This window comes from Pan troglodytes, chromosome 12 (genome assembly GCF_028858775.2).
Source record: "Pan troglodytes isolate AG18354 chromosome 12, NHGRI_mPanTro3-v2.0_pri, whole genome shotgun sequence".
Classification (NCBI taxonomy): Eukaryota; Metazoa; Chordata; class Mammalia; order Primates; family Hominidae; genus Pan; species Pan troglodytes.
The window spans coordinates 49999203-50013092 of record NC_072410.2 but is presented as its reverse complement, the minus strand read 5'-3'; the positions used below and the strand labels follow the sequence as shown (position 1 = coordinate 50013092).

At 36.4% G+C, this 13890-nt stretch overlaps 1 protein-coding gene across 5 annotated transcripts in view; it reads right to left on the bottom strand.

The window, feature by feature from the left end:
• Nucleotides 1-13890, bottom strand: part of EXOC6B (exocyst complex component 6B) — a 652710-nt gene that overhangs the window by 559465 nt on the left and 79355 nt on the right. For 4 of the 5 annotated variants that reach the window (XM_515544.9, XM_054678524.2, XM_054678525.2 and 1 more), the window contains exons 2-3: nucleotides 8524-8689; nucleotides 294-341 (exon numbers count right to left, since the gene is read on the bottom strand). In XM_515544.9, the coding sequence (XP_515544.3) occupies nucleotides 294-341; nucleotides 8524-8689 (214 nt within the window). The remainder of the gene's footprint in view (nucleotides 1-293; nucleotides 342-8523; nucleotides 8690-13890) is intronic. The other variant, XM_024354433.3, reaches the window with a different exon arrangement.

Sequence of the window (13890 nt, the reverse complement as noted above, 5' to 3'; positions counted from 1 at the left end):
GATTTGAGGAAGGTGAATATTGAGGAAATAACATTCCAGGCAGAGGAAGAGCATTACTGTATTATGACAAGTCGATGATTTAAAAGCACAACTAAGAAGGCTGTATCCTGTCTCCTTAGACTTCCCAGTGACTATGTTCATTTAATTCAGATAAACATTAGGAAAAGCAACAATAATGTCCAAGTACTTCCAACATACTACTTACAGTCTTAACCACTAAATGAATAACATAGTCATTAAAAGAGAGTGGCATGAAACAGAAAAGATTTCTTCAAAAGGTAAACTGGTCTTACTTCCTTTCCCTCATGTTGTAGTTTTCTATTAGTATCCGTCACTTGATTCTGTGGAGAGAAGACAATTTAAACTCATAAAAAACAAACATTTAGACAATAGTTGAAAAAGATCTAAATTTAATATGAAAAGATTAGGAATAGGTAGTTAAATATTTTCAGTACTCCACTACATATTGGTCCAGTGGCATTCTCTTGGGTTTAAATTATGTCAACTTTTCTACTGGATGTTTGCATGACCTTTTGAAAAGAAAAATTTGCTAACAAATATGGTGAGTTTAGAACAGTTCTAAACGAAGATACCACAATAACTAAAGATCGCACTTTAACTTTGGGGAGACAAGAGGAAAAAGGGGAGAGAAAAATAAAATAGAAAGTACAAATTTTATACAGATATTCCTCATTTCACCAATGTATTCCTAGAAAAGTTGGGTATACACTGAACTTGTTAACTCAAGTCAAAGTTTCCCTGTTTGCTTATTATCTTATTTTTAGAAAATGCTTTACCTTAATTCTTTTTGGATCATTAATTCTTAACAGCTCCTAACACTTCCATACTTCCATTTTTCCAATATAATCTCTCCATCAGATAGTCAAAAATTTGTGAATAAGCCCTTAAATGATCCAGAGTTCATTATATAAAGGAAATGGCATCTACTTTTTTTGATATTCACTCTTGACATTTCAATGATGGAAAAAATTAATTATATAGGATAGTAATTTCCTCATCATCTGTGATATCAAAACATAAGCAATACTAACTTCTAAAATGTTGTTTAATAAATGCTTTCTAGCCTTCCACCAGTAATTGCTACTCCTTATACTTTAAGTGCATCCCCTAACCTAGCATTTCCTATTATGTCCCTTAGGACATCAAGAAGTGTTACTTAGCAGGTACTCTGCACATGCACACAGCCATGCACATGCGAGCACACACAGTCTCACAGACATACACACACACACAAATACACACGATATGATATGCACTGTAAATGCCCAAGAAAGGGATATCATATAGGATGTTTTCCAAATTTATCTAACGTAATACCCTTTAACTGAAGATCTTCTCAAGGAGCTAGTTTTTTAAAAGAATACACTTTTGAAATCACTGCTCTGAACGATACACTATACCTGGACTATCATTCAAAGCAGATTACCATATGCACCTCCATCCAAAGCCAAAATGAAATCTGAACTCCTCCAGGAAGCCTTTTTAAAGTACCAGAAAGGGAGGCAAGAAATCAGCAAATTCCCTCTTTATTATTTAATTAATGGCACCACATGTGAAACACTTTGTGGTTTTATTGCACTGAGCTCAATACAAATTAAGAGTGATAAAGCCGTCCAAAATGCACATCTAAGACAATGTTAATGGAAGCATTGTCTAAAAGGGGGTCAGCAATCTGTTTCCATAAAGGGCTAGATGGTAAATATTTTAGGCTTTGCAAGCCATACAATCTCTGTTGTAACTATTCAACTCTACCTCTGTAGCAGGAATGCAGCCATAAAGAAAATAAAGGTAAATGAAAGGTCATGGCTGTGTTCCGATAAAACTTTATTTACACAAACAGGAGGCAAGCTGGATTTGGCCTAAGAGACAGAGTTTGCTAACCCCTGGTCTAGAATAAACGTGATGGTAAGGTAGTAATACCACACTATGAAATTTACAATTGGATGCCACATTTTAAGAAGGCTTTACAAGCTGAAGCATGGTTAGAAGTGAACACATTTGCAGAGGGAGTCAAAGCTAACCACAGGAAAAACAGATGAAGCCATTTTTAGCCAAGAAAGGGGAAAAATATTCACTTGGAGACACTATACCCCATACGTGGACCCTATATACTATAAACCAAACTTAAACAATGGCTGCCCTTCAAATATCTGAAGAGCTATCAGAAGTAAAGTGGCTCCATAAAAATGGAGCTTATTACTCAAACCAATGTTTGTTACTAGAAAACAGTATTCAGCTCAATATAAGAAAAAGTGTTCAAGCAATGTGAATAAAAATCATACGGGCTTCCTTGGGTGATAATGCTATCCCCATTACAGTAGTTATTCAATAATAAATTAGATATTTTTTATCCTAAACTGGAGGTCTCCTAAAATACAACCCTCCATAATACTCCTAAATTCAGCAACATTATCTACTAGAGTAGCCTTGTTTGCCTTATGAAGGCACCATTTCTCACTTTTTTTCACCTTAAACTCACTGTAAAAAATACATTTTCCATTGCAACTCAGTACACAAGTATAGGGAACACACATACAATTTTCAAGAAACAATGTTTATCCTTAGTACATGTAATGCACTCTCTTGTTTTCTATTCAATTCGATTATATTTAATTTCAGTTTTTGTCAAAAATACTGATCAAGGCACACTAAATTAATTTCATGCAAACCATGGACCTAAAACATATCCCTAGGAACCTAATGAATGCTTCCAGTAAGAAAGATAATAACTGTGGGCTAGGTGCAGTGGCTCACACCTGTAAGCCTAGCACTTTGGGAGGCCTTGTCAGGTGGATCAACCTGAGGTCAGGAGTTTGAGACCAGCCTGGCCAACATGGTGAAACCCAGTCTCTACTAAAAATACAAAAATTAGCTGGGCATGGTGGTGCATGCCTAGAATCCCAGCTACTTGGGAGGCTGAGGCAGGAAAATCGCTTGAACCAGGTGGGGGGACACGGGTTGCAGGGGTGGAGATTGCAGTGAGCCAAGATCGTGCCACTTCACTCTAGCCTGGGCAAAAGAGCGAAACTCCGTCTCAAAAAAATAAAGATAATAACTGTGTCAATACCATTCAATAACTATTTCAATGCGTAACAATAAAAAAAGGCCAGGCGCAGTGGCTCACGCCTGTAATCCCAGCATTCTGGGAGGTTGAGGCAGCAGATCATTTGAGACCAGGAGTTCAAGACCAGCCTGGCCAACATGGTGAAACCCCCTCTCTACAAAAATACAAAAATTAGCTGGGCGCGGTGGCATGCACCTGTAGTCCCAGCTACTTAGAAGGCTGAGGCTGAGGAGAATCACTTGAACTTGGGAGGCAAAGTTTGCAGTGAGCCAAGATCATGCCACTGCACTCCAGACTGGGTTGACAGAGCAACACTCTGTCTCAAAAAATTAAAAAAAAAAAAAACAATAAAAAGAAACTATACCAGCTGTCTAGGATGCTACTTCATTTATTTCAAAGAAGATAAGTGTGTGTATGTATACACTGAGAATCAAAAGAAATAATGGGCATCTTAGAGTACGATTTCTTTTCATTGGTATGTTGAAATAGCATTGACAGTTGTTAATACTTTTTACATTGTCTAAACTATTTCTAGAGTTCAGGAAACTTTTTATTTCATAGATTCTGAACCTAGGTCAAATGAATCCCCTTAGAGCAGAGTCTCCCAGGTGTCCTGCTAGACATTAATCCCCTCTGCCCTCAAAGTAACTGGGTGGAGCCTGAAATAGACTAAAACCCTAAACCAGTAGCCTCCAGTTCAAGTATTCCTGCTGGGGCATCCTCAGCAAGTTGAAGGAATTTGCAACTTGAAGAAATTTGATGGAAGGCAAGGGAAGTAAGAGGAAAAGAAGATGAGTACCAACCAGCAAGTGATATCAGCAATTCAGGAGCATTATGAGCTATATTCAGTACTACCCTGCCAAGGAGGTATTCTACCACACGACTACTTCAATAACCAGAGACAAAACATTGTGCTGACTATCATGGACCAGGGCACCAAGGAGCTATGGGAGAAGTGTGGGATAGAGGTGTCTAAGAAGCATAGAAAAGAACAGCCCAAGATGAGTATAGAAGATGGGATGGCTAGGTGAGGACAAATAGCATTCACAGGTCCTGGCAGGAAACCCCCTATCTCTGTTTTCACGCATTTCAGATACTTTTGTCCAGCTAAGGCTGATCAGCCCACAAAATTTAAGGATTACAAATGTATGGACCAATAAATAGAAAGACACACTACTAAGATTCTTTAATATGGCCAGGCATGGTGGTTCATGCCTGTGATACCAACACTTTGGGAGGCTGAGACAGTCAGATCACTTGAGGACAGGAGTTCAAGACCAGCCTGGCCAACACGGCAAAACCTCCTCTCTACTAAAAATACAAAAATTGGCCAGGCATGATGGTACATGCCTGTAGTCCTAGCTACTTGGGAGGCTGAGGCATGAGGCACAAGAATCGCTTGAACCCAGGAGGCAGACATTGCAGTGAGCCAAGATTGTGCCACTGAGCTCCAGCCTGGGCAACAGAGTGAGACTCTGCCTCAAAAAAAATTTAAAAAAAAAAAAAAGTTCTTTAATATACTTTCAGATGGTTCACTTTTTTAATAGATGTAGAAATAATTCAATGTTTTGTATCACCTACTTATGAGAAAAGATTCTCTTGAATAGTGTCTATGAGAAATTCAAACAGGTTATCATTTTTAAAGTCTTGATTACATTTGCATGGCATATAGTCATTTTAAGCAGAAAACTAAATATTTAAAAAGTTATTTCAGGCTGAGTGCAGTGGCTCAGACCTGTAATCCCAGCACTTTGAGACGATGAGGTGGGCGGAACTCCCAGGCTGAGGAGTTCCAGACCAGCCTAGTCAACATGGTGAAACCCCATCTCTACCAAAAATACAAAAATTAGCCAGGCATGGTGGTGCACCTGTAATTCCAGCTATTTGGGAGGCTGAGGAAGGATAATCGCTTGAACCTGGGAAGCACAGGTTGCAGTGAACCAAGATCACGCTGCTGCACTCTAGCCTAGGCAACAGAGCAAGACTCTGTCTCAAAAAAAAAAGTTATTTTATGGTAGCAAGTTCAAGTTTCTCATTTTAAAATGATGAAACATTTTAGAATGTTTAGAACAGTTCTATATGTTTAGAACATTTCTATATATTTGTAATATATCCTAATATTCTGTATTTTATTTTTCTTATTATAATACATAAAGAAAATGTAAAGATTTTTTTAAAACAAGTCTCATGTTCCCCCAAAAACACTCTAGCTTATTCTTAGGTGCCTGCCATTCAAATATGACTTTCTATGTGTGCTGTGACAAGAAAAGGGTTGGGAAGCATGCCCTAGAGGACTCACTCTATGGGTTTCTCTATGAAGTCATCAGAAATTGTTCTCAATTTACACTCTCATGTTCTCATGCATGTATACATTTTTTAGAGAGAAGATTCAAACTATTCATGAGATTCTGGCCCTCTCCATTTCATTCCCCATATGAGTGACTAGAACTACCAACTACTGAGTCACCCAAACCAGAAACCTAAGAGTCATGGGCTCTATTCCAGATATATGAGATACCCTATCTCATAAGCATCTCTGCAGTCTGCCCCTTCTTCACCATCTCCTTAGTTTTAGTCTTCCTCATTTTTTAACATGGATTTCAACTTATCATTTTCCCATATTGAATGAAAATTTTGTATTAATGTGTACACTTCAAAACTGAGTTTTCTGATGAACATTCAAAATTGTCAGTTGAAACTGCAGGAAACTTAAAATACAAAGAAAAGCATTTCAGATACTTTTGTCCAGCTGAGGCTCATCAGCCCACAAAATTTAAGGATTACAAATGTATAGACCAATACATAGAAAGACGCACTATTAAGATTCTTTAATATGGTCAGGCATGGTGGTTCATGTGTGTAATAGCAACACTTTGGGAGGCTGAGACGGTCAGATCACTTGAGGACAGGAGTTCAAGACCAGCCTGGCCAATATGGCGAAACCCCATCTCTACTAAAAATACAAAAATTGGCCAGGCATGGTGGTACACACCTGTAGTCCTAGCTACCTGGGAGGCTGAGGCATAAGGCACAAGAATGAAAACATTAAAATTATTTATTATCAAGGGATTATTGATAACATTTTGGTATATAGTCTTCTAATCTTCTTTAATGCTTATTTATTTACATGTAAAGTATGTGCATTTAGTTTATAAAAATAGTCATACTGTTCATACATTTTAATCAGCTTTATACATTAAGCAAACATCTCTAATACTTTCCCATGTCAAATATCCTCTGTACTGTAGTTTATTATTATTTCAAATAGATGTACCACAATTTCTTTTAGTAATCCTCTATTAAGTGATGTTAGGAACACTTTCAAGTTTTACCTATTAAAAGAAAACATCATATGAACATCCTTGTACATGCACTTACAGCCTTAGAATAAATCCTAAAATTACGTGGGGTTTTAAGTATTGACACCTTATTGTTTAAATTTGCATTCCTTTAATTTTTTTCTAAATTGTAGAGCTCCTTTGTATTTCTTCTTATGTAAACTGTACATTATTGTGTATTTCTCATTTTTCTATTAGAATGTTCACATTTTTCCTATTGATTTATCAAGAATCTTCATATATAAGGATATCAACAATTTGCCATATGTGTTTGTAAGTATTTTTTATTATTTGCCTTTTAAGTTTTAATTTGTAGGTAGAATAGTTTCTTTCCTTTTAATGTTGTTACATCTATCAATTTTTTCTTTCTGGTTTAGAAATTTTGTTTAGAAATGTCTCAAAATAATATAAATATTCACCTATATTTTCTACTAGTTCTTTCATGGTTTTATTTTTTACATTTAACTCTTTAGTTCCTCTGAAATTAATTTCAATATGTTGAATAAGGAAAAGACCTAACTTTAAATGAAAATAGTTAAGCATTAAAGAACATTAACAATAAATCAAAAGACTGTTACCTCTAGAGTAGAGAAAGCAACTGAGAGGGGTACTATTGAGAGATTTAATTATGATGGCAATATAATTTCTTAAGATGGCTGGATACTGTTGTACAGGTCCATAAATTCTTTTTTAAAACCTTAGGACCTAATGTGTTTAAACTTAAGAATTTTGGAAATTTTTTAAAGATATTAAGGTAAATATTGTATATTACATAATACCCCCACCCAATGGGGACTAGGATAGCACCATATAATCAAACATGCTAATATTTCTGCAGCAAAACACAAAAATTCATGCTAAATAAAATAAGAAATTTGATAGCTTCATGTGATTTAGGTCATGAAACTATCTACAATCAATTGAGTTTTTAAATTATTATAGCTTTAGAATACAATATAATGTCTGACAGCCCACTTTGCCCCTCAGTAAAACTGTTTCTTTGCTTTCCTTACCAATATATTTTTTAAACGAATTTTACACTCACTGTCAAGTTAACCCCATGCCCAGGAAAATCCTTTTAGGATTCTAATTCAAATTTCAATAAGAAAAAAAGAATTAAAAGCATAAGGACTTGAAAGAAGAAAATAAAACTGTTATTACTTACAGATCATATGAGGAGTGTTTACATAGAAAACTCAAATTACATATAAATTATTAGAAATAACAGAAGAGCTTACTGAAGTAGTTAGATTTAAGATCAATAAGCAAAGTGAGTTATCTAAGATAAGTGACTTTGCTATGCCAGGGACCAGACAAATGTGCCTAGCCTCCTTCCTGGACCTTAATCAGCCACACCAGGAAATAACCTTCATTCTTTGGTAGAAGACCCTCCACAACAACCAATGGTTTTTTTCTTTTCGCCTAGGTGGCATGCTACAAAGAATTTTATAGCAATGCCTTGAAATTCTATCATTCTACAATGATAGCTTTTATCCAGCAAGGAAACAGAAACATGAAGAGTCAAACTGAGTTTCTGTTTAAAAGAACCAGCTACTGATCACTGGTTCTGGTCCACATGTAGTTATCCCAATTAAAATATAACTTTAAAAGGGTAATCTTGGCCGGGCGTGGTGGCTCACGCCTGTAATCCCAGCACCTTGGGAGGCCGAGGCGGGCAGATCACGAGGTCAGGAGATCGAGACCATCCTGGCTAACACGGTGAAACCCCGTCTCTACTAAAAGTACAAAAAAAATTAGCCGGGCGTGGTGGTGGGCACCTGTAGTCCCAGCTATTCGGGAGGCTGAGGCAGGAGAATGGCGTGAACCCAGGAGGCGGAGCTTGCAGTGAACCGAGATCGCACCACTGCACTCCAGCCTGGGCGACAGAGCGAGACTCCGCCTCAAAAAAAAAGGGGGGGTGGGGTATTGTTTTTAGCTAAAAAGCCATACTCTCAAGAATGTACGTTTCAGTATAAATTCCTTTCTAATTATACAAAAATCACTACAAATATGTGTTCTATGTTATAATCCTTAATCCTTTAATCCTAATCAAAACCCCAACACAGGACGGAGAAACAGTATCTCTTAGAGCCTTCTTACTTTGAGTTTCTGGGCTTCTCCTCTCACTTTCAGCAGTTCAGTTATAGAGTCCACAAAGCCCTGGTAATGAAAGTTGCACATTTTCTCAATTTCTCGGTCGTGATTACGGATACGAGTTTCAAGCTTCTCCATGAAACGTCCATGTTCTTCACCATCATAAACAGACCTTTAAAAAAAAATGGCACGAAGATTATACCATGGTTACTTCTAAGAAGGAAAAACAAAATTATAAATCCAGAAGCAAATTTAGGGCACATAAGCCACAAAATAATCCAATTGTATATTAACATGCCTTATTGTTAAATGAGTATTTTTAAGGAAAATCGAAACTTTTGCTTTCTTATTCATTCCAAAATATTTGAGTGCCTGACAGTATTTGTCACAAAATTCTCATCATAAAATTAAAAGACTGAATTACAACTCCCTTGTATCTTTCTTTTTCAATTTAACTAGTCTAGAAAAGCTCAATTTTAGTTAAATTCAACTATCCAATTGCTCCATGAGCATATTCAAGAAATTGAACACAGCTAGAGAAAAAACACACAGCTGTGCTGGCTAGACTCAGGGTAGCCATGTAACTACAAATCTAAATTAGGCAGTCAATATCGCTAGATAATTCTACTACAACCATTCCCCCATCTCACATCCCAGAAAAATCACTTTGTATTCTAAAGTACTTATGTGTGGGAACCTTACCTTGTCCTCTCCTCAAATGTTCATACCTTCAGCCTCAGCTGCTGATCTGACTATATACTTTACAGAAAAAAACAGACACAAAGAACTACCTCCTCTTCCCTCATTAAAATCAACCAGTCTACTTTACATTTGTAGCTCCTACTCTCCACCCACCAGTAACGATAAAATAAGTGTTCCAAGCTCATATCTACAATTCAGTCCCTCTTGCTGTCTCAAGAATTTTATTCCTGCAAGTTTTCCCATTTATCCCTCCTTGGTAACATATATTTCTCCCTCTTTACTAGATGATTCTCATGTGTATATAAACATGACTTTTATTTAAATATAATTGTTTTTATTTTTTTAATAAAAGATGAAGTCTCAATATGTTGGCCAGGTTGATCTTGAACTCCTGGCCTTGGACAGTCCTCACACCTTTGCCTCCCAAAGTGCTGAGATTACAGGCATGAGCCACCAAGCACAGCCTATACATGTCTTTTTAAATCCTGCCCTTAACTACACATCCCTCTCCCCTTCCCAGCAAAACTCCCTTCCACTTCCTCACTTCTTTGCCTTACTAAAGTATTCATTGTACTCCACCTAATAGCAGCATTTGATATGGTTTTATATTCTCTCCTTCTTTAAACACTCTCTCCAGTAGACTTCAATGATACCACACTAACATGTTTCTTAACCTCTCACTGATGTGCCTTCTCAATCTCCATTCTCAGCTCCTCCTACTCTATTACATTCCGAAGTATTCCTAAAATCTCTTCTCTTCTCCACCTGTGCTCTCTCATTAAGTGAAGCCATCTAATTCCATGGCTTTAAAATATCATCTCTGTAGTGCTGATTTCCTAATCTATAATTCAGAGCATTTCCCTGAGCACTAGATTCTAATATCCAGCTACTATTTAATTCCAATTGGATTTTTAAAAGCCATCTCAGTATTTAACGTAGAAAAAAAAGTATTTATTACTAATGTATCTCCACTCCCATACCTGTTCCTCCTCAAATTTCCCAACCGCCTACCCATCCCATCACAGCTAAAGGCACACTATACAGTTGCCCAAGCCAAAAATCTAGGAATGACTCCTAATCTATCTCTTTCCATCACATACCCTATCCAATACATTAATAAGTCCTGACAACTCAACCTCCGAAACATGTCTTAACATTTACCATATTCCACCATTTCCACTAAAACACGATCTAAATCTACATTACTACCACAATGGACCAATGCAACAGCCTCCTGACAGTCTCCATTCTGCACTTTCCATCTACTCCACCCCCTGCCCCAAAACAGACACTCCACACAGTAACAAAAATGATCAGAATTAAAATCTTGATTCTTTACTGCTGCCTGTAAGGCCCTACATAATGTAACCTCACATTACCTCTCTAACCTCATTTCTCTCCTTTCTCTAGTTGCCATCCAAATTCCCTTCCATCCTCTATGTTCCAGCTACCCTGGCTTTTTTTAAAGCCTCTTCCTGCCTCAAGAATTTTGTTTTTGCAGTTCTTATACTAGTAATGCTCATCCCCTATACCTTTGAACAATCTCTTCCTCCTCACCGTCCATGATATGTTGTCTATCTCTGCCTCCCCACAACCCACCTCAACTAGATTATAAGTTCAAGGGCAAGAATTTTGTCTGTCATACTGTACCTCTATAACAGTGCCAGACAGGTAGTAGACAATAAGTAAACATTCATTGAGTAAAGAATGACTAACACTATCTCTAAGGACTCTTTGATTTCTGACATTTGTTCAAGAAATACTCATTTGCTCATTGCCAACATTTTCTGGTTCTATAATCCTTTCTGGGTACTGGATCACTATGCTGATCCTGTGGATCAGAAACCACACCCCCCACAGGAGGTCAGTTCTACCACCCAAAACTCAGCAGTAACCATAGATGAAAGGAATAGTCATGCACTGCATAATAATGTTTTAGTTAACGATGGACCACATATATAATGGTGGTCCCACTGTATTATCTAGTGAAGTCATAGGCTTTGTATTGTAGTGCAACACATTACCTTTTCTACATTTAGATATACAAATACTTACCAGTATGTTATAACTGCCTACAGTATTAAGTACAGCAACATACTGTACAGGTTTGCAGCCTAGTAGCAATAGGCTATACCATATAGCCTAGGTGTGTAGTAGACTATATACCATCTAGGCTTGTGTAAGTATACTCTATGATGTTCACACAACAACAAAATCACCTAATGACACATTTTTTAGAACATATCCTCTCTGCTAAGCAACATATGACTGTACATGTTTGGCTTCCAGTCAAGATTCTGAACACTTACTTCAGAAAAGGCAGAGCAATCTGGATTCATTCTCCTTCCTTTGAAATAAAGGGAGATTGTCAAATAAATTATAAACAATCTCTGCTTTGACAAGTAGGAAAACTGTAGAATAACCACTTGCCTGAAAAAGCTGTTTGGAATACATAAGAGAATCTACCGTTGACATTTCAAGTAATCTCAAATAAGCTTAACTTTTCCCCCTTTCAAAGGAAAGGAAAAGAAAGGTTTCCATGTAAAGATACTCATTTACCTTGACACTTGGAGAACGCGAAGAATCACGGAAAATTCCTCAATATAAATTGCATAAGCTGATATATTATTCAATAGTAGACAATCTCTTGGTTTCAAATTCAGTACACCCTGACTTGACTCAATATACTTCTAAGTTAAATGGCAAGTATAGTTCATTCTACTGGGTAAAACTTCTTTTCATTTCTTCCCTCCAGAGATCTACGGTAACGTCACAAAAGACAACCTCACAGAAAAGCAAATTCCAAAGTTAAGAAATGCAGAACTTATATTAATAATGCCTCCCTAGGCTCTCTGGTCTTCCTATTTAAAGAAAAAAAAATCAAAAACCTAAGAAAGGAAATGTGGATTTTAGCTGCCTGACTATGTGGCCTTCATCTTAGCACTGTAATTAGTTTGCTATATATAGGTCTTTGGCCAATCCAGTTAATCTCTCTGACCCTCAACTTTCTCATCTAGAAAATAGGAAGCAATCAATTACAATTCTCTTAAAAGTACTAGCTTAGCTTTAAGTATCTACAGTTCGCCTCCACTTTCAAGTTTAGTCAACAATGCTAAGATCATACATTTGTAGAATAGTATAAATAGGCAGTAGTTCAAAACAAGTTAATGGATCAGGGGTGGTGGCCCACACCTGTAATTCCAGCACTTTGGGAGGCCAAGAGAGAGGGATTGCTTTGAGGCCAGGAGCTCGAAACCAGCCTGGTCAACATAGTGAGATCCCATTTCTTTAAAAAACAAAATAAAACACAAGTTAATAAAGTTTCTACCTGCTTATCACTACTCTCCATCTGTTACTCCTATCTTAGGACCATTATGATTGTAATATTCTCTTTAATTATTATGCAGAATAACATGAAAGGTTTGCAGTAGATCGCCAGAGTATTTTGAGAATTAAAAAAAAAGAAAGAATAAAACGTAAAACACCCATATTTAAAACAGGGGATAAAGACTATATTTAAAAGACTTTGTGTTCCATAGGTATGTTTCAGGAAATCCATGATTCCCAGATCCTAGGTGGATTTTGTATATATAGGTAGATGGACATATATGCATTTTTAAGAAAAAAAGTTTCCAATAGTTTCCATCTGGTTACCAAATAGGTTAAAAACCACAAATTTAAAGATTTTATTTCAAATTGTCTACCAAAGGAAGAGGCAATTATGACTGATCACTACCTAACAGTTCACCATGAATCAGCATTTCAAGCACATTTAAATATAACACTTTGCTAACCAACATATCCATCAGATATAAAAGGCTAAAAACAAAAATAAACAAGACTTAAACACTGAAAAGGTCAGAAATTTACTACTGAAGCTAATCTAATATCAGTAGTCAACAATGCAGTCGAACAAAGTGTGGCATTTTTTTCTTTTAATACCTTAAGGTAGAGAAAGACTGCCATCTAGTGATGGCCCTTTTCTAACATTCCTTGAAATGATGTGGCCTTACAAGTAAACAGGACTGCTTAAAAATCTAAAAACTATATTCCATAATACTTGTTGGTCAGAGACTTATAGCTGATTACTAAATGATATGTAAGGTACTCTAATGTTTAAATTTCCATTACTATTAGAAAGCAGGATCTTGAGAACAAAGGCATAGGTTTTTGACATGTCCAGGTTATGTTGCAGTTAAACAAGACAATCTATGGAATAAACTGCACCACTAGTTTAATTATTTGTGATAATCTCAATAATATTCTTAGTAAAGTATATACTTTACTATAGTACTTAGTAAAAGGCAAACAAGAAGAAATATATGGAAATTAACTAAACTTTTTATAGCCTAAATTTGACTCAACTAAATAAATGCTGCCATGTGGAGTCTGGTTTCCAAAAACCCCCAAATAAACCACCGGTTTGTGCAAAAAGTAAATTATTTATCCTCGTATAACTATCTGGTGCATAGCTCTAGATTTCATAATGATACTATATCCATAGCCCACCTAAATTTCATGTGCATATTAAGAGATCTTAATTTATAAAATGGCACTTGAGTAATTCTGTTGAACAAATATTTACCATTCACCTGTACCAAACCACTACAGGATTATATCACTTGCTTAGAGCCTATATTAATTCAAATTTGCTTGTCAAAGAAGGAGGAA